Genomic DNA, 21,150 nt, shown 5'->3' with positions numbered 1-21,150 from the left:
TCAGATTAATAACATATTGAAAAATAATTCTAATAAATGAATTCAGTAAGTCAGAAAAGCAAGGCCAATCACAGGAAATGTTTTTAGTTACTTACCTAAAAGCCAATACCATGTTCATAAATTATTTTTGGATGGCTAAATGAAATGTTTCACTTTCAGCGTGTTTAATCCAGATTCCTATTGCAAGAACGAAAGTTCACTACTTCAAACTTGTAATAGGAAACCTCACTTCTGTGAAAGTTCACTTTAACGAAAGTGAACTTTTGCGTAAGTGCACTTCACAGAAAACACCGCAGCACAGTGGAGGACATAAAAAACAAGCTATGTCCTCCACTATGGTGCGATAGCCACAGACCTCAGGGTTAGGGCACAGATTAGGGTAAGGGGATAGTTAGTAAAGCTATTCCCTTACCCTAACCCATGCCCTAACCCTAAGGTTCGTGACTATTGCACCATAGTGGAGGACATTGCTATGTCCTTCACTGCGCTGCAGTCATCACAGACCTTAGGGTTAGGGCATGGGTCATAGTAAGAGGATAGCCTTACAGGCTATCCCCTTACTATGACCCATGCCCTAACCCTAAGGTCCGTGAGTACTGCACGGAAGTTCAGTACAACACCCGTTCGTTGTACTAAACTTCACGTAAGTGCACTTTCAATTAAGTGCACTTTCACTGCAGTGAGCATTCCATGCACTATTTCGAATTCGATCTAGTGTATGGAACCCGTTTAATCCATATAAGGTTAAAATTAATGTATACTGTGAAAAGGTAAATTCTGAATATACAGAAGATTCATGATGCATAACTTCATGAGGAAATACAAGAGGTAAAATTTAAGGATATTTCCAACAAAATCAGCATGTTATTAAATATAGGTGTGAACATAATTATATCTTCTTGCTTTTATGTCTGAGGGGCAAGAATGAGCATAACCAAAAATGTGTTAGCAATGACATTCTTCTGCATGCCAGATGAGTTTTTGTAAACTGTTTCTTTTTGTTTGAGTGAGATGCATGTGCTTTGCCTAGAAGGGAGTTATGGGCAATAACTTGGAAATGAATCAGAAAGGCAGAATATAAGGGGTGCAGGTCGATATAATGTATGAGTTTAATACTCTGGATATACTGTTAATTGTATTTACATTCAAAAACATATTGTGAACTTAAAACTGTTTTAGATAGTTTTAGAGTTCAGAAAATGAGACATAACCAGCAGAGGACACAATCTGGAATCTTCAGTGCATCATTTGGTCCAGTCTGACCTTCCCCAGTGAGTGAGTACACTACCTCATATTTACTGAAGTCCTGACTTCCACCAAAATTTTTATTTATGTAAAACTGCTGAGAGGCATACAGGCATTAAGCTTCATCTTCCAGATGACAGTTTATTGGATACTTACCTTCATTCTTTTCTGTAAATCCTAGAATTTTATTAAGAGGAAGGTAAAGACGACCTGCACAATCCTCAGATTTCTTGATTAGGAGTTCCTTCAAGGCATCATATCCATTTACCACAACTACATGGATCCAACCAAACTGAAGACTGTATAAATGTCCATATTTTTTACTTAACTGTGAATACATAAATCAAATAACAAAAGAAGGTTAAACACACATATTTAGCGTACCCAACAATATTCTAATCTTCATATTGAAAACTTCTTATGCAACCATGATTAATTTATGGATTATTTTGACACAATTAGAAAATCAAAAAAGACAAAATGCACCACAAGGAGAGTAAGAACTGCTTTTAATCCAAATGATAAAGTTTGTGAAACGAATAAAAAATAATTCCAATACAGGTTAAGCTCTTTTGTCTGAGAATCTCCCAAACTTCATCAGAACAATGAGCTTCCAACACACATTGCTTTTATGTTAGCATCAGCCAATCAAATAACCCCCACACTCATATCCTGCAAACAATTTACATACAAAACAATTAGCTAAAAAACACCTGTTAATAAAAAGAACATTCATTTTTCATTCAATTTCTTTTTAAAAAAACACACATAAATGTGTATTAAAACCATATTAATTCACCCCGACAAGTTCAAACCTCTTTTTAACATAAAACACAATTACAAAGTAGGTATAGTGTTTCATTTAAGTAGAAAAAATGAAAAAAAATCAACATTTTGTACCAATAGTTTATTATAGTTTGCTTTATAGTAATAAAAAAAACTATCCCTTATTTGAAAATAAACCAAGGCCCACTGTAACTTAGCTGCCCTGATCTTTAATACACTGTTAATACTGATCATTTCATTCAACCCCGGGGGTTTTGCAGCATCAGATTTTATTTCCCAGAATAACTCTTTATATTCCAGCCTAGCTTCCCACTGTCCCCCCTAGGGTCATGTGCAACTTGTTCCAGTATAAGAAAATACATATTTACTGCTTTGACATTCTCTATGATGCCTGAATAGTGCATTGGTGTCCTTCTTGTGAGAGACATCATACAAATGTTCATATACCTGCTTCCTCATTGTCTTCTCAGTTTTTCCTACATAGAAACTTAAACAAGCCTCACATGTAACCAAGTAAACCACCCCTCTACTATTGCAGTTAAAGTAACCTTTTTGTTTCAAGTGTACACATCTATCTCTCAAAATAAATCTCTTCCCTGTCTGCCATATATTTACACTGATTACCAAAACCACATTTATAAGTTTCAACTTTTCTGTTGTTATTAAATTGTTTCCTTGTATTAGTGTAGCTTTATATTCTTATTTGCAAACCTAGTTTTGTATTATTGGGAAAAGAATTACCTATTTTCTTCTGATTGGTTTGCTAATATAGTATACTACACATGGTTCTTGGATGACATTTGCCCGTTTTGAAGGGCTCTGAGGAAAATCTAAAAGAATTGTTGAGTTATATTGAGAGAAGTACTACATCCTGAGGTTTACCCATGTAATTTCTAGGGAGATGATTAATTACTTAGATGTTTGTATTTACAAAGACCCTACTGAAAATAGGTTTCAGTCTAAGATATTTTGGAAAGACACCTTCTCTAATTCATACTTACAGATTAATAGTGACCATCCATACTTTCAGAAGAAAGGAATTGTAAAAGGACAATTAATCAGGGCATCGAGGATGTATATTGAATCTAAAACTTTTGTTGAGGAAACTATCACCCGGCTTCACTATTTTTCCATGCAGGACTAGCATAGTCCTGCACAGAAGTGGCCGTTTAGGAGCAGGATGGCAGTGTGCCATGCATATCAATGAAGGCGCGCTGCCTGAGCTCCTAAACAGACATGGAGCATGTATGAGTGCAGGGGCATGCCTGAGAGCAGAGCTCTCAGAATATACATGCCCCTGCAATCAAGAACGGCAGTTTAGGAGTGAGAATGAGCGAGACCGCTTATAGGTGTTCGCATACCCCCAGCAACATCCTCCCAAGTGTACAAGAGGAATAGTTAAAACATTTAAATATAAAGAATTTTTTCTAGAAACAGATCAGATTTAACAGTAGGTGCGCGGGTTGGCCAATTGCTTAGCTGCAGTTAATGCAGCTTAAATGGCACAAGCGAATAGAGAGCAAGATATATGCAAATGAAGCAGTACAGCAATAGTGTAGTGGACAGAGCATTCGCCTTACGAGCAGTCATTCCTGGTTCGAGTTCCACTCCAGTACAATCCATTTTTCATGTCAAATCACTTTATGATCAGTTTATTTTGTTGCATAACCTACTTTATAACATATATTTGTGAACTGGAGTACTGCATTAGATGCAGATGTGAGGTGTCATTGTAATAATGTTGCAAAGTCCACAGATAAGCACAAGTGCCTCATACAGTATATTTACACAGGAATCAGGGATACAAATGGAAGGTAAAATGTGTAATGAATGATAAATCCATACAGTTTCCAAATCCACCACCTTCCCAAGAACCATTAGACATTACTGTCTAAATTAGTGTGGGGGTAAGCGGGAGTACACAGTAGTAAGAAAGAGCAAGCATATTTAAGTAATAGCGAGAGTAAGCATATTTAAGCAGTAGTAAGCAGGTTTAACCCTGTTTGTACAGGGGTAAGCAATGCGCACACAGGTTAAGCAATATTGAAGCTAACTTTCTGTACGCATATTTAACTGGAGGTTAGCATTGCTTACCTTATAGCAAACTTGCACAAACCCACTTATAATTGCTTAAAAGTGCTTTAATCACTCTGTATGCATCAGCCGCTGTTCTGGCCAGAAACAAAATAAACAGCCTTTGCAGGTCTTGAACCCAGGACCCTGTACACTATAATCACAGTAGTTAATCACTAAGCCATCACAGCAGTACATAAGATTGAGGTATCACCAAACAGATCCTCACTATAGGAAATTCAAACTGAACATGTGAAAGGAATCTATGTACAGTTTTATGCTGTATAACCTACTACATAACATAAATATGTGAACTGGAGTACTGCATTAAGCCCAGATGTGAGGTGTCATTGTATTAAAGTGTTGAAATCCACTAATAAACACAAGGACCCCATACAGTGTACGTACAAATGAATCATGGACACCAAACACATATATAACATGTAATGAATAATAAATCAATGCCAAAATGCAAATATAATGCAAATTAAATATTAAGCAATGCTAAGCATTGCACAGCCCAGCTTAGTAGGTATAAGCAATGTGTAGGCCAGCTAACTCAGTCTGCCCATTGGTATACCCCTTTAAGCAATGCCAACCTTAGGTAAGCAGTTTTGCCTATAGATTAGCATTTTGAAAACTGTCCAGTCATGGCAAAGTGCGGGAAACCAGCCCTATTTAAACCCAACAGGCAGGAATATATTTCATAATTAGTTGTAGCTTCCCCCTGTAGGCACTATATCTGGAATGGGAGAGGATGCGCGCTTTTGGGCACAGCTCTGGGGCATCCAGGAGTCCAGAGTCATGGTAGGACTCCTTGTGAAAGACCATGACCAGAGACTGCTGCAGGGCCAGTACTAGGGTTCCCAATACAAAGTGGAAGCCTGGGACCATCTTGCCCGTGACCTCACCAGTGCCACTGGCATACCCCGAACTGCTGAGCAGGTCAGGCATCACTATGCCAACCTGAAGCAGAGAAAGGGGGATTTCTTGAAGCAGTGGATCCAAGAGGCTAGGAGGACAGGAGATGTCCCAGCCATGTGTAAGTATCAGGCCACTACCTGTTTAATAATTGCCAGCTCATGTATATTATGGATAAGTATGGCTAAATATTCCTCTTATGTCTTTCACAGTGGCAGATGAGCAGGCTGGGAACCAGGAAGCCCATGCCTGTAGACAGCAGCGGTTGTGACATGGGGCAGGTTAGTAATACTCTTGCATGTACTGTCATAGAAATAAATATAAAAGTAGTAGTAAGTTAATTGCCTGTATAAAACCTGTATTGTTTAAGGCATGTACTGCATACACCAGAGAATAGGGCAGGAAGAGTCTCATATAGGTTGTATGTAAATAAAAGCATAATAGCCTGACAATAAAGGTCTAACTGCAGGACTGCATGTGTTTACTCTGGTATCATATGGTAATGTAGATTTGCAATCACTTAACAGTGCTGTTGTATTAAGCACTGTTACCCACACTGTGCTACATAAATAAAATGTGTAGGAATGTCTGTATATGACTGTTGTAATCTCAAGAGTCATATAGTACAACTGAGAGAGACTTAGAAAATAGTGAAATGACAGACAACAAAATCCAAATAGCACACTCAACTGTGACATGAACTGTTCTATTTTTTGCACACACAGCCATGGTTCAAATCCTGGGAGTGGTAGTAGGCTATATGCAGAATCATACCCCACAACTGTACAGATATAGTCCAGAATGTCCAGTAAATTGGTCCATATCTGCTGCCTGTCACCCTGTCCCCCTGGCAAATCAGTGGGATGATCCCAGACATTTAGCAGAAAACAAGACATACAACTGATTGTCAGACATCTATTAGAGCAAACCTGGCATTCTAGCAACTCCCCAAAATGTTAAGGGAGTAATTAGCCAAGTATGTCCCATCTCCACCCCCATGTTGTCAAGCTGTGACCAGAGTGCGGTACATAACAGAGTGAAATGTAAACTGGTAATTTGTGTGTCAGCATTCAGGTAGTGCTAGCAAACATTGCTCCCACAGGTCTGTCAGATATGAACACTGTGCCTAGAAATAAAAGATTGATATCCTGTACTGGTACTGTTTACTCTGGTATTGCATGGCATTGTTAGTGCTGCAATTGCTCTGAATAATAAGGTATTACTCATCACTGTCACCCACACTGTACTACATGATACAACTGTCTAGGAAATCCTGTATAAGAGTGCTGTAATTACAAGGTCAGAATGTAAAACCACAGGAGAATTATAGACAGAAATCAGACAAGAGATACACAGCAATATCTATACAGCACACTCAACTGTAATGGACAGTGTTTTATTTTTAGCAGACACAGCCATGGTTCGAAGTCTGGGAGTGGTAGTAAGCTGTATGCAGAATCATACCCCACAAGTGTACAGAATTGTCCAGAATGTCCAGTTAATTGGCCCATATCTGCCGGCTGTTACCCTGTCCCCATGCCATATCAGTGTGCTCATTTTTAACATGTAAGCAGCATTTCATGTCATATAACTGACTGTCAGACCTGTACATATTTGGAAAATGTCAAATAAAACAAACCTGTCATTGTACAATTCACTAAAGGTTTAAGAGGTCAATAGTGGAAAGATGTCCAGGTTCACCTGCATGTGGTGAAGACATGCCCAGACTGTGTGCAATAAGAGATGGACAGGTATGTGCATAACATCAACCTGGAATCTGGGAGTAAGAAACAGCTAGGTAGTGTTAACAAACAATACCTCCACAGGTATACCAGGTAAGAAGTGTATACTGCAAGTGAAACTCCATTCATGTATATAGTTGTCGACAGCCATATCACTGTCCAAACTAAAGCAATAGGGTAGTGTACTAATACCTGTAAAGTACAGATCACAGCACTGACTAGGAAAGTAATGTGAACTACAGGAATATACTAGTTGTTAATTGAAATCTTTCTCTCTCCCCCACCATATCTGCAATAATAAACTAAATACACAACTCAATCAGTATGTGCTAAATTAACTCTACTGTTGGGACATATGTCATATTGTTTGATAATTATTTAAATTTGTTTCTATGCATGTTCCATGTTGAAATACTCCCACATTGGTGGCATGCTGCCATCAATGTACCTGCATGCTGTTGCAATGACCACTGTGGTTCCATATATGCATGTGTTATTTGCTATGCAACTGTTACATATCTGGTGTTTGGGTTAAGGGGAATATCTATGCATGCTGTTATACCTAATCCTGGAATATGTTGACTATTACTAACCCACATATGTTGTAAAATTGAAACACCATAGCACGTTTGGGAACGCAGGTCCAGGCGGACCTACCTGTCCCACCTCAGCTGGCCTTGGCACCAGGCACCAGCACATCTGGGGGCCACCCCGGGACCTCCTCGTCCATTGGTCCTGCACCACCTTTGGGTGGAACTGCCTCAGGGGATGGGGCTCGACCCCCCTGGGAGCAGTGGTGAACAGGACACTGTCACCCATCGCCAGGTCCGAGGAGTGGTACGTAGCAAGTTCTGCAGGTAGTTCAGAGATCTGCTATGCCAGCTTGAGGGCCACATGTCACAACCAGAGGGTTGGCCTGGCCCTCCTACTCAGCCCCCAGCACAGCCACCTTTGGGACTGTGAAGGTGCAGTGGTGACTGCCCATGGCTGGGGACCTCAGACCCACTGTATCAACTAGGGGGCTCATGGGTTTCTGATGTCCAAACACCCCTCCTCATCAAGGTGTTTATCCCCCACATGTGTCAAATACCACCCCTGTATGCATCTTGACTGTCTTGTCTGTTAACCTACTCAAACTACCTTCACAAATATACCTACTATCCCTCCCTAACATCCCATTCTCACCTGAAAAAAAGGGCAATCTGTTCCTCCCCAAAAAATCTTGCCCCATACATAGCTGTCCATTTTGCACACGTGTCCACTGGACACATGTAATCTGGTCTAATTGGCTTCACAACATATTATTGTTGTCCTCACCCCTCTCTCAGGGGTTTGAGTGTCCAAATCTATCTCCAAGTTCAGTGTATATGCACAGCTGTTGTTGTAGAAGAAATGGGCAGGTATGGACACCAATCCTGCACATCCCTAGCTATTTTCCCTACTGTCTTTTCTTCTTTGCGCCCCTTTTTCACCACTTTCCTATCAACCCTTTTTCTTTTCTTTTAAAAAAAATTAGCATGGGGGTAAGTGGGAGTAAGCACTTCTAAGCAGCAGTAAGCAGGTTTTAGCTTGTTTGTGTGGGGGTAAGCAATGCTTACACAGGTTAAGCAATTGAGAAGCTAAATCAGAATAAGAAACTGTAACCTAAAGTTAGCAGTGCTTACCTCGGCGCAAACCCGCTTACAACTGCTTAAAAGTGCCTTAATCACTCTGCAGCCAACGGCCCTTGTTCTGCCCAGGAACAAAATAAACAGCCTGTGTAAGGCTATAACCCAGGACCCTGCACACCATACCCAAAGTGATTTACCACTAAGCCATGTCAGATATACATAACCCTGACGTCTTCACAAACATATCATCCAGCACAGTCATTCAACAGTACAAGAAATGTATTTAAACACGTATATGTATTTATTTATTTATGTATTTATTTATTTAACATTTGTTATCCGTGTTAGTCTGACTGAGCTTTTGGCTCATTTTCAGCAGAGCCACTGAGGAGAAAAGCTCCTCAGTGAATAAAATGTAACAGAGTTCCATTACAGTCAGCAAAACAGTTATTATCAGGTTACAATAGCGTGTGTGTGTGTGTGTGTGTGTGTGTGTGTGTGTGTGTGTGTGTGTGTGTCTGTGTGTGTGTGTGTGTGTGTGTGTGTGTGTGTATATACATATATATATATATATATATATATATATATATATATATATATATATATATATATAAATATATATATATATATATATATATATATATATATATATATATATATGTATATATATTTCTATCTAAATAGATATATAAATATATATATACATATATATATATATATATATATATATATATATATATATATATATATATACATACATACATATATGGGTCTACCTGACATTGCCGAAGACCAGAATGCCGACAACCATATGGCCGACACCATATGATTGACATTCGGAATGCTGACAATGCGGAACCGGCATCTCACTATAGTGTGGAATGGAAAGATTTCCATTCCTTTACTGTAGTGCGATCTCGAAGTTGGTATATTAAAGTTACGGGGGGTGTGGGGGCAGATCCCCCCTGCTAGCAGTTGAAAGGAAATTTTATTTTCCTTTTTCATGGTCTACTTACAATGTCGAGATTTCGGATGTTGGTCATATGGTGTCGGACATATGGTTGTCGGCATTCTGAAATTTCGGCATTGTGAATTAGATCCATACATATATATATATATATATATATATATATATATATATATATATATATATACATACATCTATAGATATATAGATATATATATATATATATATATGCATACATCTATAGATATATATATAAATATATATATATGTATATACAGATACATAGCCTTAGCTATAAAACAGAACATAAATACATTTATGACTACAGGCACCGGTAATGGGGGTGAGGGGGCCCAAGCTACATACGTCCTGTACGTATTGATATTATCCCCCCCACAGCCAAACAGGTCTGTCCTGCACTACAATACCAACTGTTGCAAGTCCCATAACCAGGACCCAACACAACATGGGCACAAGATGTTAACAGTAATCGATCCCACCTGTATGATATCAGGCTGGTATCAATAACATATCATGCAGTACAGACTGGCTACCATAGGGAATGTACAATGTGGAAGCAATAAACATTCCTAAGATACATATACACACACACACATATATATATATATATATATATATATATATATATATATATATATATATATATATATATATAAATAGATATATATGTAACTACACATAGACACACAGAGATATGTATAGGAAGATACATATTTAGAGGGTGTACACCATATGGAACAGCCAGTATTCCTACAGTTGCCACCTTATCAAATGGACAGTGTATAAGTTACCCATGCAAAAGGCAGTTGTTGCCTGAAACATATTCCCACAGAGAGGTCAAAGGATATAACACCACACACAGGTTTCCATACATGAGAAAGCTTTATTTGTGTGCTATTACAGTTGTATATGTCATGTCATATAACTGTTTAGACTTTGAAATACATATAAACAGATTAATGCAGCTCTCAAACAGATCATTTAATACGGTATTCTGGAAAGCATAACATATGTTGCTGTCTAGGTCAAGGAATTCAGGTAGTACAACAGTAAAGACAGACTGGGCCACAGGAATACAATCACTCCACAGTAAGTAATGCAGATGTCTAGTCCAGCAGCCTCTAACTACACTCTGTATGCAATCTCTAGGGGGAAAAGACTTCAGTTGACACAATGGGATGTATCTGTTAAATAACAAGGCACAACTGAAACCATCACAATCACACTGACCCACCACATTAAGGAAACCATGGTAAAATATTTCTCCAAAGCCAACTTCATGCTTCTTAAGACAGAAGTGGTGAACTTCATGACACCCATGCAGATGGACAATACAGTTACGACTACTGAATCCTACACAATTGCATAAGCACTTACATGAATGCATGAATCGTGCTATCCCAAACAGAACCAAGACGCTATCCTCCAAAAAAAGAAAGCCAATTTGGTGGTTCCCTGCCATAAAGAAGCTGTACAACAGAAGGAAGAAACTGTTGCAAAAGAGAGTAAAATCTCACGAGTGAAGGAGCTCCCTGGTCAGCCACAGTAAGAAGCTGCGATCCCTGATAAAATCCTCCAAAGCTAGTTACAAAAACAAAAAATCGCCACTAATTCTAACGACAACCACAAAGCATTCTATAGCTATGTCAAGAATCTCAATGGCAACATTCAGATCTGCTCTGAGTTACAGCACAATGGCACAAAATATACAGACCCAACTGATATTGCCAACATTCTGGCAGATAGGTTCAGTGCTAACGTTACCCCCCCTCTCACCCCCTAAAGAGCCCATCTCTATACCGGAAGAATGCAAAGTTCCTGTAATCACGGCTGCACAGGTAAAAAAACACACTCTCCAAAGCCAAGAACACAGCATCCATGGGACCAGACAACATCCCAGGCTGTGTTCTACACGAACTACAGAACAAACTGGCACCCCATTTAAGTATCATGTTCAATCATAGCCTGAACTACTACCCCATTAGCCTGATGGGCCTGGTCTGCAAGGCCATAAAATGTATCATCATGGAACTTATAAACAAAGACATTGGTAATCTCCAAACTCTGGACCCCACCCAGTTCGGGTTTGTAAAAGGCAGATCATGTCTCCTAAACCTGATAGACTTCTTTGAAGCAGTCACCAAAGCCGTAGACAAGGGTAAGGTGGTTCAAACAGCCTATCTAGATCTTGCCAAGGCTTTCGACACCATCCCCCACTCTGGAATTATAGATAAATGCACTAAACTAGGTATAAATCCCTATGTCACAAGGTGGGTTGCCAGCTGGCTCACTGACATAACCCACACTGTGAAAGTAGCAGACTCCAAATCCGACTTCAGACCAGTGACAAGTGGAGTACCACAGGGTTCAGTCCTGGGTCCTCTCCTGTTTGGTATCTACTTCTCTGAAGTACAGGCTAACACAGAAGGTCTTTGGCTAATGAAGTTCGCAGATGACTGCAAACTAGGAGCCATAATCGAAACTCCTAACGATGTGGACATCCTACAAAAGGGCATCACTGAGATGCCTGCTGTCAAAGCCATGGCTTCAAGCTCAATGCCAAAAAGTGCATTGTCATCCCCTTTGGTAGAAATTCTGTACCCATGAACTACAACATAGGTGGTAGTATACTTAACACTGAAAGTGTGATAAAAGACCTTGGGACACAGGTGGACAGTAGTCTCTCCTTTGATAATCACATCGCCACAGTAGTCAGGAAATTCTTCTACATGGCACACCTTATCACAAAAGGTTTCTCATCCAGAAAAAAAGAGGTCATTGTTCCCCTCTACTCATCACTCATTAGACCCATTATAGAGTACAACACCCCTTTTGGTATGTACCTCACAAGACATCTACAACAACTGGATAGGCCACAGAAATACCTCACAAAGAGGATTACCAGCCTCAAACAGATGCCCTACTCAGACCGTCTCAAAAAACTCCAGCTTTACTCTGTCGCATATCGCCTACTCAGAGGTGATCTCTGCCTAACATACAAAGCTATGTCAAACCCAGAGCTGTTGGACATGCTTCACTTAAAGAAATCCAAATCCTTCCAAGCTACACGCTCTAGGGACGTAAACCTTGTCACCACAATAAACAGAATATGCCAGAGGGATAGATTCCTGTCCCAGAGACTTCCCATACTCTGGAATAAACTACCTATCTATATCAAACAAAGCTCCTCATTAGCACTCTTCAAGAAAAATCTTGATGATTGGATGTGAAATAGGAAATTCACCCCGGGGATCACCTCTGTGGCTCTGCTCGACAGTGGCACAGGAAAATAATTTTCTTAGGTGGCAAAAGCCAGGGTACCTTTTTTGGCTGGGCTTGTATAGGCCCCAGGGCCGATAGCCTAGTACCTACCTATGAACCTATGAACTGACAAACAGAACAGTCTGTATGGCAGGAAGCAGTAGGCCAGCATTTTCCCAAGGTGAATTGTATGGTAATATACATCCAGATACCTTAAGGTAGCTTCCTCCTGACATCCCTCACATGTTGTAACAGCCTAGGTTATTTATGATGCATCCCCCCATAGACTGACATACAGAGGCATATACCACTGTTACATACACTGAACTCTGGACTGCAGAAGGGCACACATGTATTATGCAGATGAAGTCCACACATATATGGACCCAACCCAACAATGTGTGTGGGGACCACAACAGCAGTAGAATGATAGCAGGAATGGCAGCATGACATACTCACAGGCCACGACATAACAACCCCTGACTGCATGTCATATGGACAGGAGCCTGGTATGTAAGCTGAGGACAGAAGCTGGAACACAGGCTCATATGTGAAATAGTGTTGTCATACACTAAGCAAGTTGCTGGTGTTACAGGATAGTCTGCAACATACCCTTAGTCAGGAATATGAAGTCAGAAACACAAACATATGTAGCCATGTACTGATAGCAGTCAACACACACACACTGCCAGTGATATATCTGACACATGACCTGTGTGTTGGACAGACAAAACATAACAGGCACACCTCTGGCCATGAAGTGGATAGGCCCACAGTTGAGAGCTATGCAGACAGACTGCATTCCATGTTAAACTAGTATGTAACCACAAACCCTGTAACACTGGTGCTATACAATGCATATGACAACACTACTCACACTCTGTCTGCAGTTCTGGAACCTCATACAAATATGTAGCTTCCCTGAGTGTGCAAGTTCTCTTGTAAGAGGTATTGCTACCTGCTGTCTGTAACACTGCTGCCCACACACAGGAAGGATGTCCACCATATAGGAAAGGTAAAGGGACCACACCCACATGATGTAGGGATTTATAGTAGTGGGTTACCATGAAAGTGGTAATTGGAAGTACTACACAGTATGCTGCAGGCAGGTAGCAAGTGGAGGATACTGATTGGCGCAGAGGCCATCACCTGATCATGTGCATCACCTACAAAAGCCATGCTTCAATCTATTCCAAGCAGCTCAATCCATTTACTGGAGAGAGAGAGAGAGAGCGACAGAGAGAGAAATCGATACCAAAACCAAAACAGAAACCGAAACTGAAACAGAAACAAACAAACAAACCTAGAAAGAAAGCAGGCAAAAGCCAAAGCCAAGGAGATAAAAAAAACTCCTACAAGGAAACCATCCAAAACAGATCTCATTCCCACAACAGGTATGTGAAGGTATGCATGTAATTGACAGTATTACTTTGTCCATAATACTGGGATAGATGATGTGGAATGATATATATATATGCCATCAGGTATTGTTGTTGTAATGATGTTTAGCTGAACAACTGCTATGGACAATAGAGTCTGTCCCTGTGGGTAATGGGCTATACCCGTCAACTGTGCAGAGCAGAACTGACTGACAAGATGCAAGCCAACATAGTGTGTGTTGTGCAATGGAAAGCATGTATATTACTGTGGCCAATAGCTGGCGGTGGAAGTAATGCCATAATGATGGACACATGGATTCCAGAGCCCACCACTTGCAGGGCACTCAGGTTAACATGTATGTAACAAGCTGAAATGCCATAGATGTATAATAGGCTTACCTGCAATCTGGCTCTATATATACATATATATATATATATATATATATATATATATATATATATATATATATATATATATATATATATATATATATATATACCCCCTAATTTTAGGTTGTGTCCATATGTGGCACCTGTCTGTGTTGTAGCAAGGCAGAACAGTGCAGCTGTGCAGGAAGGAGGGTTAGAGATGTTGGACCTGATGTCTGAATGTACCCCATATGTACAGGTATGTATATGTGTACAAATATATATATATATATATATATATATATATATATATATATATATATATATACACATGTATGTCTACAGATATATACAGACACCCATATGTAGACACATATATGTATATAAACACATATATACAACATAAAATATATGTACACATATAAAAACACACACACATATCTATGTAAATACATGTCCCCTATATTTCCACCACAGTGCTGCATGCTATGTGTGAGGGAACATCACACATAGCAATACACACAAATATATACAGCTGTAAGTGTGTGCAACATGGACGGTTATGTCACATGTGAACCCCTTGTTGGGACCACATTGCCCTTGTCTGTGAAGTAGGGAATGGGAATATAGGGAAAGATAGTAGGTATATTTGTGGAGGTGGTTCGGGTTGGTAGATATAGAGGACAGCCTACAGGGTGGTATATGACACATGTGGTGGGTAAACACCCTAGATGGAGGGTGTGATCTGCGATGTGGAAGCCCCATAAGCCCCCATATGGAAACAATGGGAACAAGGCCCCCATCCATTGCTAGTCACAACAGCAGTTTCATGGTCCTGAAGGTGCTTGGTCTGGAGGCTGAGCAGGAGGAGCATGTGGACCCTGTTATTGTGTACTGTGGGCTTCAAGGTGCTGTAGCACATCCCAGATCCCCTATGGAACAGACCCTGGACCTGACCTCGGGTGATAGGATCATGTCTATCTGTGCCCCCGGGAGGGACACCATCCCCTGAGGAGGTTCCACCTGAAGGTAGTGCTGGACCAGTAGATGAGGAGGCCCCAGGGTGGGTCCCACATGTGATGTGGCCTGGTAACATGGCCAGATGAGTTGGGAGAGGTGGTTCTTATGGCAACTATTCCCTAAACATGTCATTGTGTCACTGTTATAGAACATATGTGGGTAGTAATAGTACACAAAATCCTGGAACATGTCCAACAGCATGCATAGATATCCCCAATAACACAGAATGACAGATGTGGAGCAGTCACATAGCAAGCATACCACATGTATATATGGAACCATAGTGGCCCTGACAATGGCATGCAGATGAAATAGTCCATAACAGGCCAGCAATGATAGTGTCTCCACAAGGAACATGGCTACAAACACATAGCACAAAGCGTGATACAATACAATATATGTCCCAATGGTAGGTAAGCTGTAGCCATACCTACTGAGTTGTGTCAACAGTTTGTTGTCACTGATATGGTGGGGGGAGACAGAGATGTGTATTAAGAACTATGGTAACCTTGCTGTATGAGTTGCTCAGACCTGTTTCCATCTTTATGTATTTCAGGCATGATGTCCCATGAAAGGTTACCAGTGTATTCAGCAGCAGAAAATTAGGTCATTCTTAACCACCTGATACAGCACTATTAGGTTCTCTTCAGTAGGACAGCCCATGAGCAGTAGGAGTGGACCACCTTGTGGAACGATCTAGTCCACAGGGTCAATGATGTTGGCCTGCATAACTGCAGTTATGAGCAGGTCCGACATAATTGTAGTGACCTGCTTTGCAATGCCTGTTGGCGTGCTGCTTTAGTCCGGGGGATCACCTTGCAACAAGGGGGTCATGCCATCCATTCCCCCCAACACATATTGAGGAGCTCCTCGCCAGCCTTGTGACACCTGCCTGCCCACACACACAATAACTGGCAGAGACCATTGTGGAGATTAGTGCTACCCACACACTCTGGCTGAGGAGCATGCAGGTAAGTCCATAGGGCACATCAGTAGACCACTGTTGTGTATGCATCCGCACCTGCAGAGGTAGATCATGCATATGTAAGATGTCATATATATAGTCTGTTGCTGCGTAGTAGTAATAAACAGATGTGCATAAGCTGTAGTATTGTGGACTTGTACTGTAAATGTACTGTAATGCTGAACCCACCCTGTAGCAATGCCAGAGCTGTGGCCACTGACATCACATCTGTCACACTCTAATGTAGGTCTCTCTGGTAAACCACCAAGGCAGCAGCCTGTAGCTGGTGAGTATGGTTTATGTTCATGCTTGCCAATACACCGGTCATGTAATGGCTATGGTATATTCCATGCACACATCTAACACACCTACCCATAATGCATGCTGTACATGTTCATATATTGTTGCTGTTAACCTCACTGCATCACAGTGGTGACCATGATAGGGTATCTGAAGGGTATATCAGACACCTGCAAGATAACTAACATCCTGTCATTACAAAATGTGTCCACAGGGAAGAGCATAATGGTGGGACACATGGCCTACAGTAGGGACATGTGTGAAACATCACCCTTATACATTGCTACAACAGTGTATATACCAGTATTACAATGGCAACTGTTACAGATCTACACTGTGGCATATCATAATACTGTGGTCCACAACCCTTAACACTTGCAATGTGGTCCCAACATGAGCACTGAGTGTGTACTATGGAACCATAGGCTAAGGCAGCAAATATGGGGAATACATACCTTCACAAACACTGGAAGCATATGTGTGCACACACTCCAAAGAAAATATAGCGAAGGCAGCTGTTGATGTATTGCTTGCAAGCATTTGTCATGGAAATGCTCCATTCAGCAAGTACACGTCCCCAATATCACACCATGTAGTGGTCAGCTGTCCAAGTCATTTGTCCATCAAATGTGCACACTTACCTGCAACAGAGGCAGGCGTGACTTGCAAATGTCTTACATGACATGGTGTGGGCCCCATACCCAACAGGTAGCACCGATGAGCTGCACATGTAGCCATACCTCACCATTGCATATGCCATGGCAAACAGTGCAGACAATCATGTATGTGGCAAGGATGTATGGGACAGAAATGATGTAGGAAATAAACAGATGGCCACCCAAGACACATTCTGTCACATGTAGCAAGCTGGTCATGTGGGCTGCCCACTAACATGCCACAATACAGAGGGGGTAGCAGGAATGTCCAGCAAGTAATTGCTGTGCGGTACCCGTGTCAGCAATTGCCTGGACTCTGCAAGTGCATGGCCTATGGGTTAGGGTAAACAGATGTGACAGTTATACCACAGGAAAGATCAGCCAGGCCTCTCTACAGGTAGTGTATGCATAACAGAAGAGGTCCCCAACAGTCATGTGTTGGAATGTGTACTGGTGTACCATGACCACGTTGGAAACCTACAGACAGTATTATGTAAAATACAGGTACTGCACAACCAATGCCTCACCTCACTTCAGGCCCACCATCCCCATCTGTACTGTGCCAGTGCCAGTGTGCATCTGTATGCTTGCCAGTCATTAGCTGAGACTACGCTGTTACATGTGGTGTTCAGTGTTTGTGACACTGCAAACTGACACACATTTGTAGGCCATAGTTGCAAGCATCTGCAAAAAGGTTGAAGGTGGGGAGTGTGTGTCATCATGAGACACCAGTGCACTGCAGGAGGGATCCTAAGGATGTTAAGAATGGCACACTGTAAGGTTCAAGAACTGTGGCAGACGTAACCCTAACTCCACAGCAGTGTGAGAACTCCAAGGGATATGCACATGAGAAGACCTTGCAATCATGCAGAGTTAGGGGGCATGTGTAGGGCAGACTGACCATATACTGGCAAATGCAGATGGCCCATGCTAGTATGCCCCTGCCAGGAATAGTGACTGCTGTAGTACACACAACAATAAGTGCAACAAACCGTCATGATAAGGGTGTGCACACATATGCACCCATGGACTATATGCATCGGGGTCAGCATCTGTACACCTAACAAATTTGCTAGACACTGCATGTGAATGTACATGACATTTGTCACATATCACGCTCATGTAATGTTAATATATGTGGTCCCATGGCATATCAAAGAAGAGTGCATCATATCAATAAGGGTGTGTACACTCCTCATAGCCATGGTAAGGTTTGACGGTTGTCAGTGTCATAGTATCATATTGGTCATACATGCACCGCTGATGTTGAGATCTGTAAACCAGACATCAGGCATTCACAAGTTACATCTGTCCATATATCATCCCAGGTATGTGTCGTACAAACACATAGGGGCTGTGAGCATTAGAGCAGACATAACTGACACAGTAATACACATTCAGCAATGGTTTGTACACCTGTGAGGTTTCGTGCACAGTACATGGCAGGGTGCAGAACAGGTGCACAGCAATACTGTGTACATGGGTGCAGTGTTTTCCAGGGGAAGGGGCATCACCTACTAACACAGCCCATGCGTCACACACATGTACACTGCTACTAGCATGGATTGACTATAGCTGCACTGCATGCTGTTGAGTACCATAAGTTATGCATGTTGACAGATGGTTAATGGGAGGACTGTGTGTACTATCTTTGTGCAACCTCACCTGTAGGTGTGTGTGTGTGGGGGGGGTTATTTTGTCTGTAAGTGCAATCTAGTGGAGTGGAGGGGGGTTGATGCATGTAGGATGTGTGTGTGTGTTTGTGTGGGTGTCCATGTATGCACATGAGTGATTGTGAGGTTGTTCATATGGAAGTACTTCCCTTTGTAATCATGCAGTACATGGACATGGACTGACATATGAGACATTCAGAATACTTGTCTGATATGTAATCACAGAACAACTGATAGTATAATAAGGTCTGTAGCATGGAACATGCATTGGGAGGGAAACTAGACACCAGGTATGCCCTTAATATTGCAGTCAGCAGAAAGGTGAACTACCACCCTAGTATGCAGCACTACAGATGCATTGGGGAATTACTAGACAACACCAGGGAGTGTATCCATATATTACTGTTGTCAACATGATAAGTTGATTGATAAACAGATCTGGCATGTACTGAGCAATAGTTACATATGACACTCCAGTGAGTGACATTATGGAGTGAACGTAGTAGCCCCTAACATATGGGGGCCATGCTCACGATGTCTGGACATACCCAGAGTGGACACTGGATGACAGCAGTGAGGCCATGTAAAACTTACTCCAATCAAGTCAAGGAGGTAATGGGGTAACAGGTCTTGTGTTGTGATCACTCGTCCAGGCAGTTAGAGGAATGATACGTTAATGAGTGATATTAATGAGTTTATGTTACCAAGTGTGATGCAGGATGGGGAACTTATGTGAATAAACATGGCGCTGTCTGTAAACTCAGGGACAGGTAGGTATTATGGTGGAATTTCAGTGTGTGTGTGTGTGTGTGTGTGTGTGTGTGTGTGTGTGTGTGTGTGTGTACTGTTATGTAATGCTGTACAGGTCTTAAAGTGCATTTCTTGTTTTCCCCACAGGTGGCGAGGTGGGTCAGGGTCCCTCCTGCATGCAGTCTGATGTTGGTGGCCATACAGGCACCGAAGATGATGATAGGACTGTTGAGGCACAGGCGAGATTGTCAAAGGTCGAAACTGCACCATTTGACATCCCCATCTTAGCCACCCCATCCCGCACACAGTTACAGTGCCTATACATACTCCATCACCAGTGGCCATAGCAGAGGGACAGTTGGCGGTTGGTGGCAGTGCACAGGAGAGTGTGGTATCTATGCCTACTGTGTCTTTTCACAGCAGGCATAGCCAGATGTCCAGCAGGTCACCACACAGGCAGATGTACCAGGGTGCTCATGGTTGGGCCGCTGGTCATCGTGGTCCTGGCAGAAGTGCCACAACTGGTACCCCCAGGCGCATGTTTCAAACTGTCATGGGGGTCAAGGCACATATGGAACTGTACACCAGACAGAGCCTGAGGCTGTAGAGGGTTGCTCTCTCATCTGTAAGTGGCAACTTCCATGAACTTATTAGTGCCCTCCGTGATTATACCAAGATCATAGATAGATGGTTGGGTGAGATGGTGGGCCTCATCAACCGTGGTTTGTCTGTTCTCATACATGTGGTGGGAGTGGGGTGACGGCTGCATGGATGTAGGCCAGCAACACCTACAGTTGGTGGTTGACTTGGACATGCTAGGACACGAAGGTGCTCCCGTAGTGGCAGTACCAACTCCAGCACTGCGTGGGGGGGGGGGCGCTGTCCACACCACACCACAGCAGGCCAAGTGGGCATGGCTCTGGCCAGTCCCAGGAGAGACCTGGTTCCAGCGAGCATCTGTCATCATCAGGGGAGAGTAGCACATCAAGGCCTGTACCTGGAAATGCCAATGGAACCCCTGGCAGGCACTGTCTGCGTGTTTGTGGCTGGAGCCAGTGAACTGCACACCCTGCCAGGTATGGTCTGCAGCTGTCCAAGAAACACCTGTATAGGACACATGGCAGAACTGTGTGGATGCATACCCACACACTATACAAACACACCTAGGGCAAAAACATGCCTACACACACTACATCAGCATGTCCATTTCAGCTAATTACACCATTCACCCACACACATGGTGTCAAATGTATGGCTCACCCTTGGTCTCTGGCAAACCAACAACATGCCCTGTGCATATGATGACACCTGTGCCACATCCCTGTCATTCATAACATCGATGCAGGGACAGGCTAATATGGTTCTGAAGAACACAGTGACTGTACTACAGTGTACCAATGTACTGCTGTGTAA

The 21,150-nt window shown here is 42.0% G+C and overlaps 1 protein-coding gene across 1 annotated transcript in view; it reads right to left on the bottom strand.

Annotated features, from left to right (window-relative positions):
- LOC122801321 (cytochrome P450 2D4-like) overlaps positions 1–21,150 on the bottom strand; it is a 719,831-nt gene that overhangs the window by 672,929 nt on the left and 25,752 nt on the right. The window contains exon 2 of the mRNA XM_044070893.1: positions 1,402–1,573. Within this exon, the coding sequence (XP_043926828.1) occupies positions 1,402–1,573 (172 nt within the window). The remainder of the gene's footprint in view (positions 1–1,401; positions 1,574–21,150) is intronic.

The sequence above is a fragment of the Protopterus annectens genome, chromosome 1.part0, assembly GCF_019279795.1.
Source record: "Protopterus annectens isolate FY-2018-M chromosome 1.part0, PAN1.0, whole genome shotgun sequence".
Taxonomy (NCBI): domain Eukaryota; kingdom Metazoa; phylum Chordata; order Ceratodontiformes; family Protopteridae; genus Protopterus; species Protopterus annectens.
Note: the sequence above shows the minus strand (reverse complement) of the source record. Positions and strands in the feature narration are given on the sequence as shown.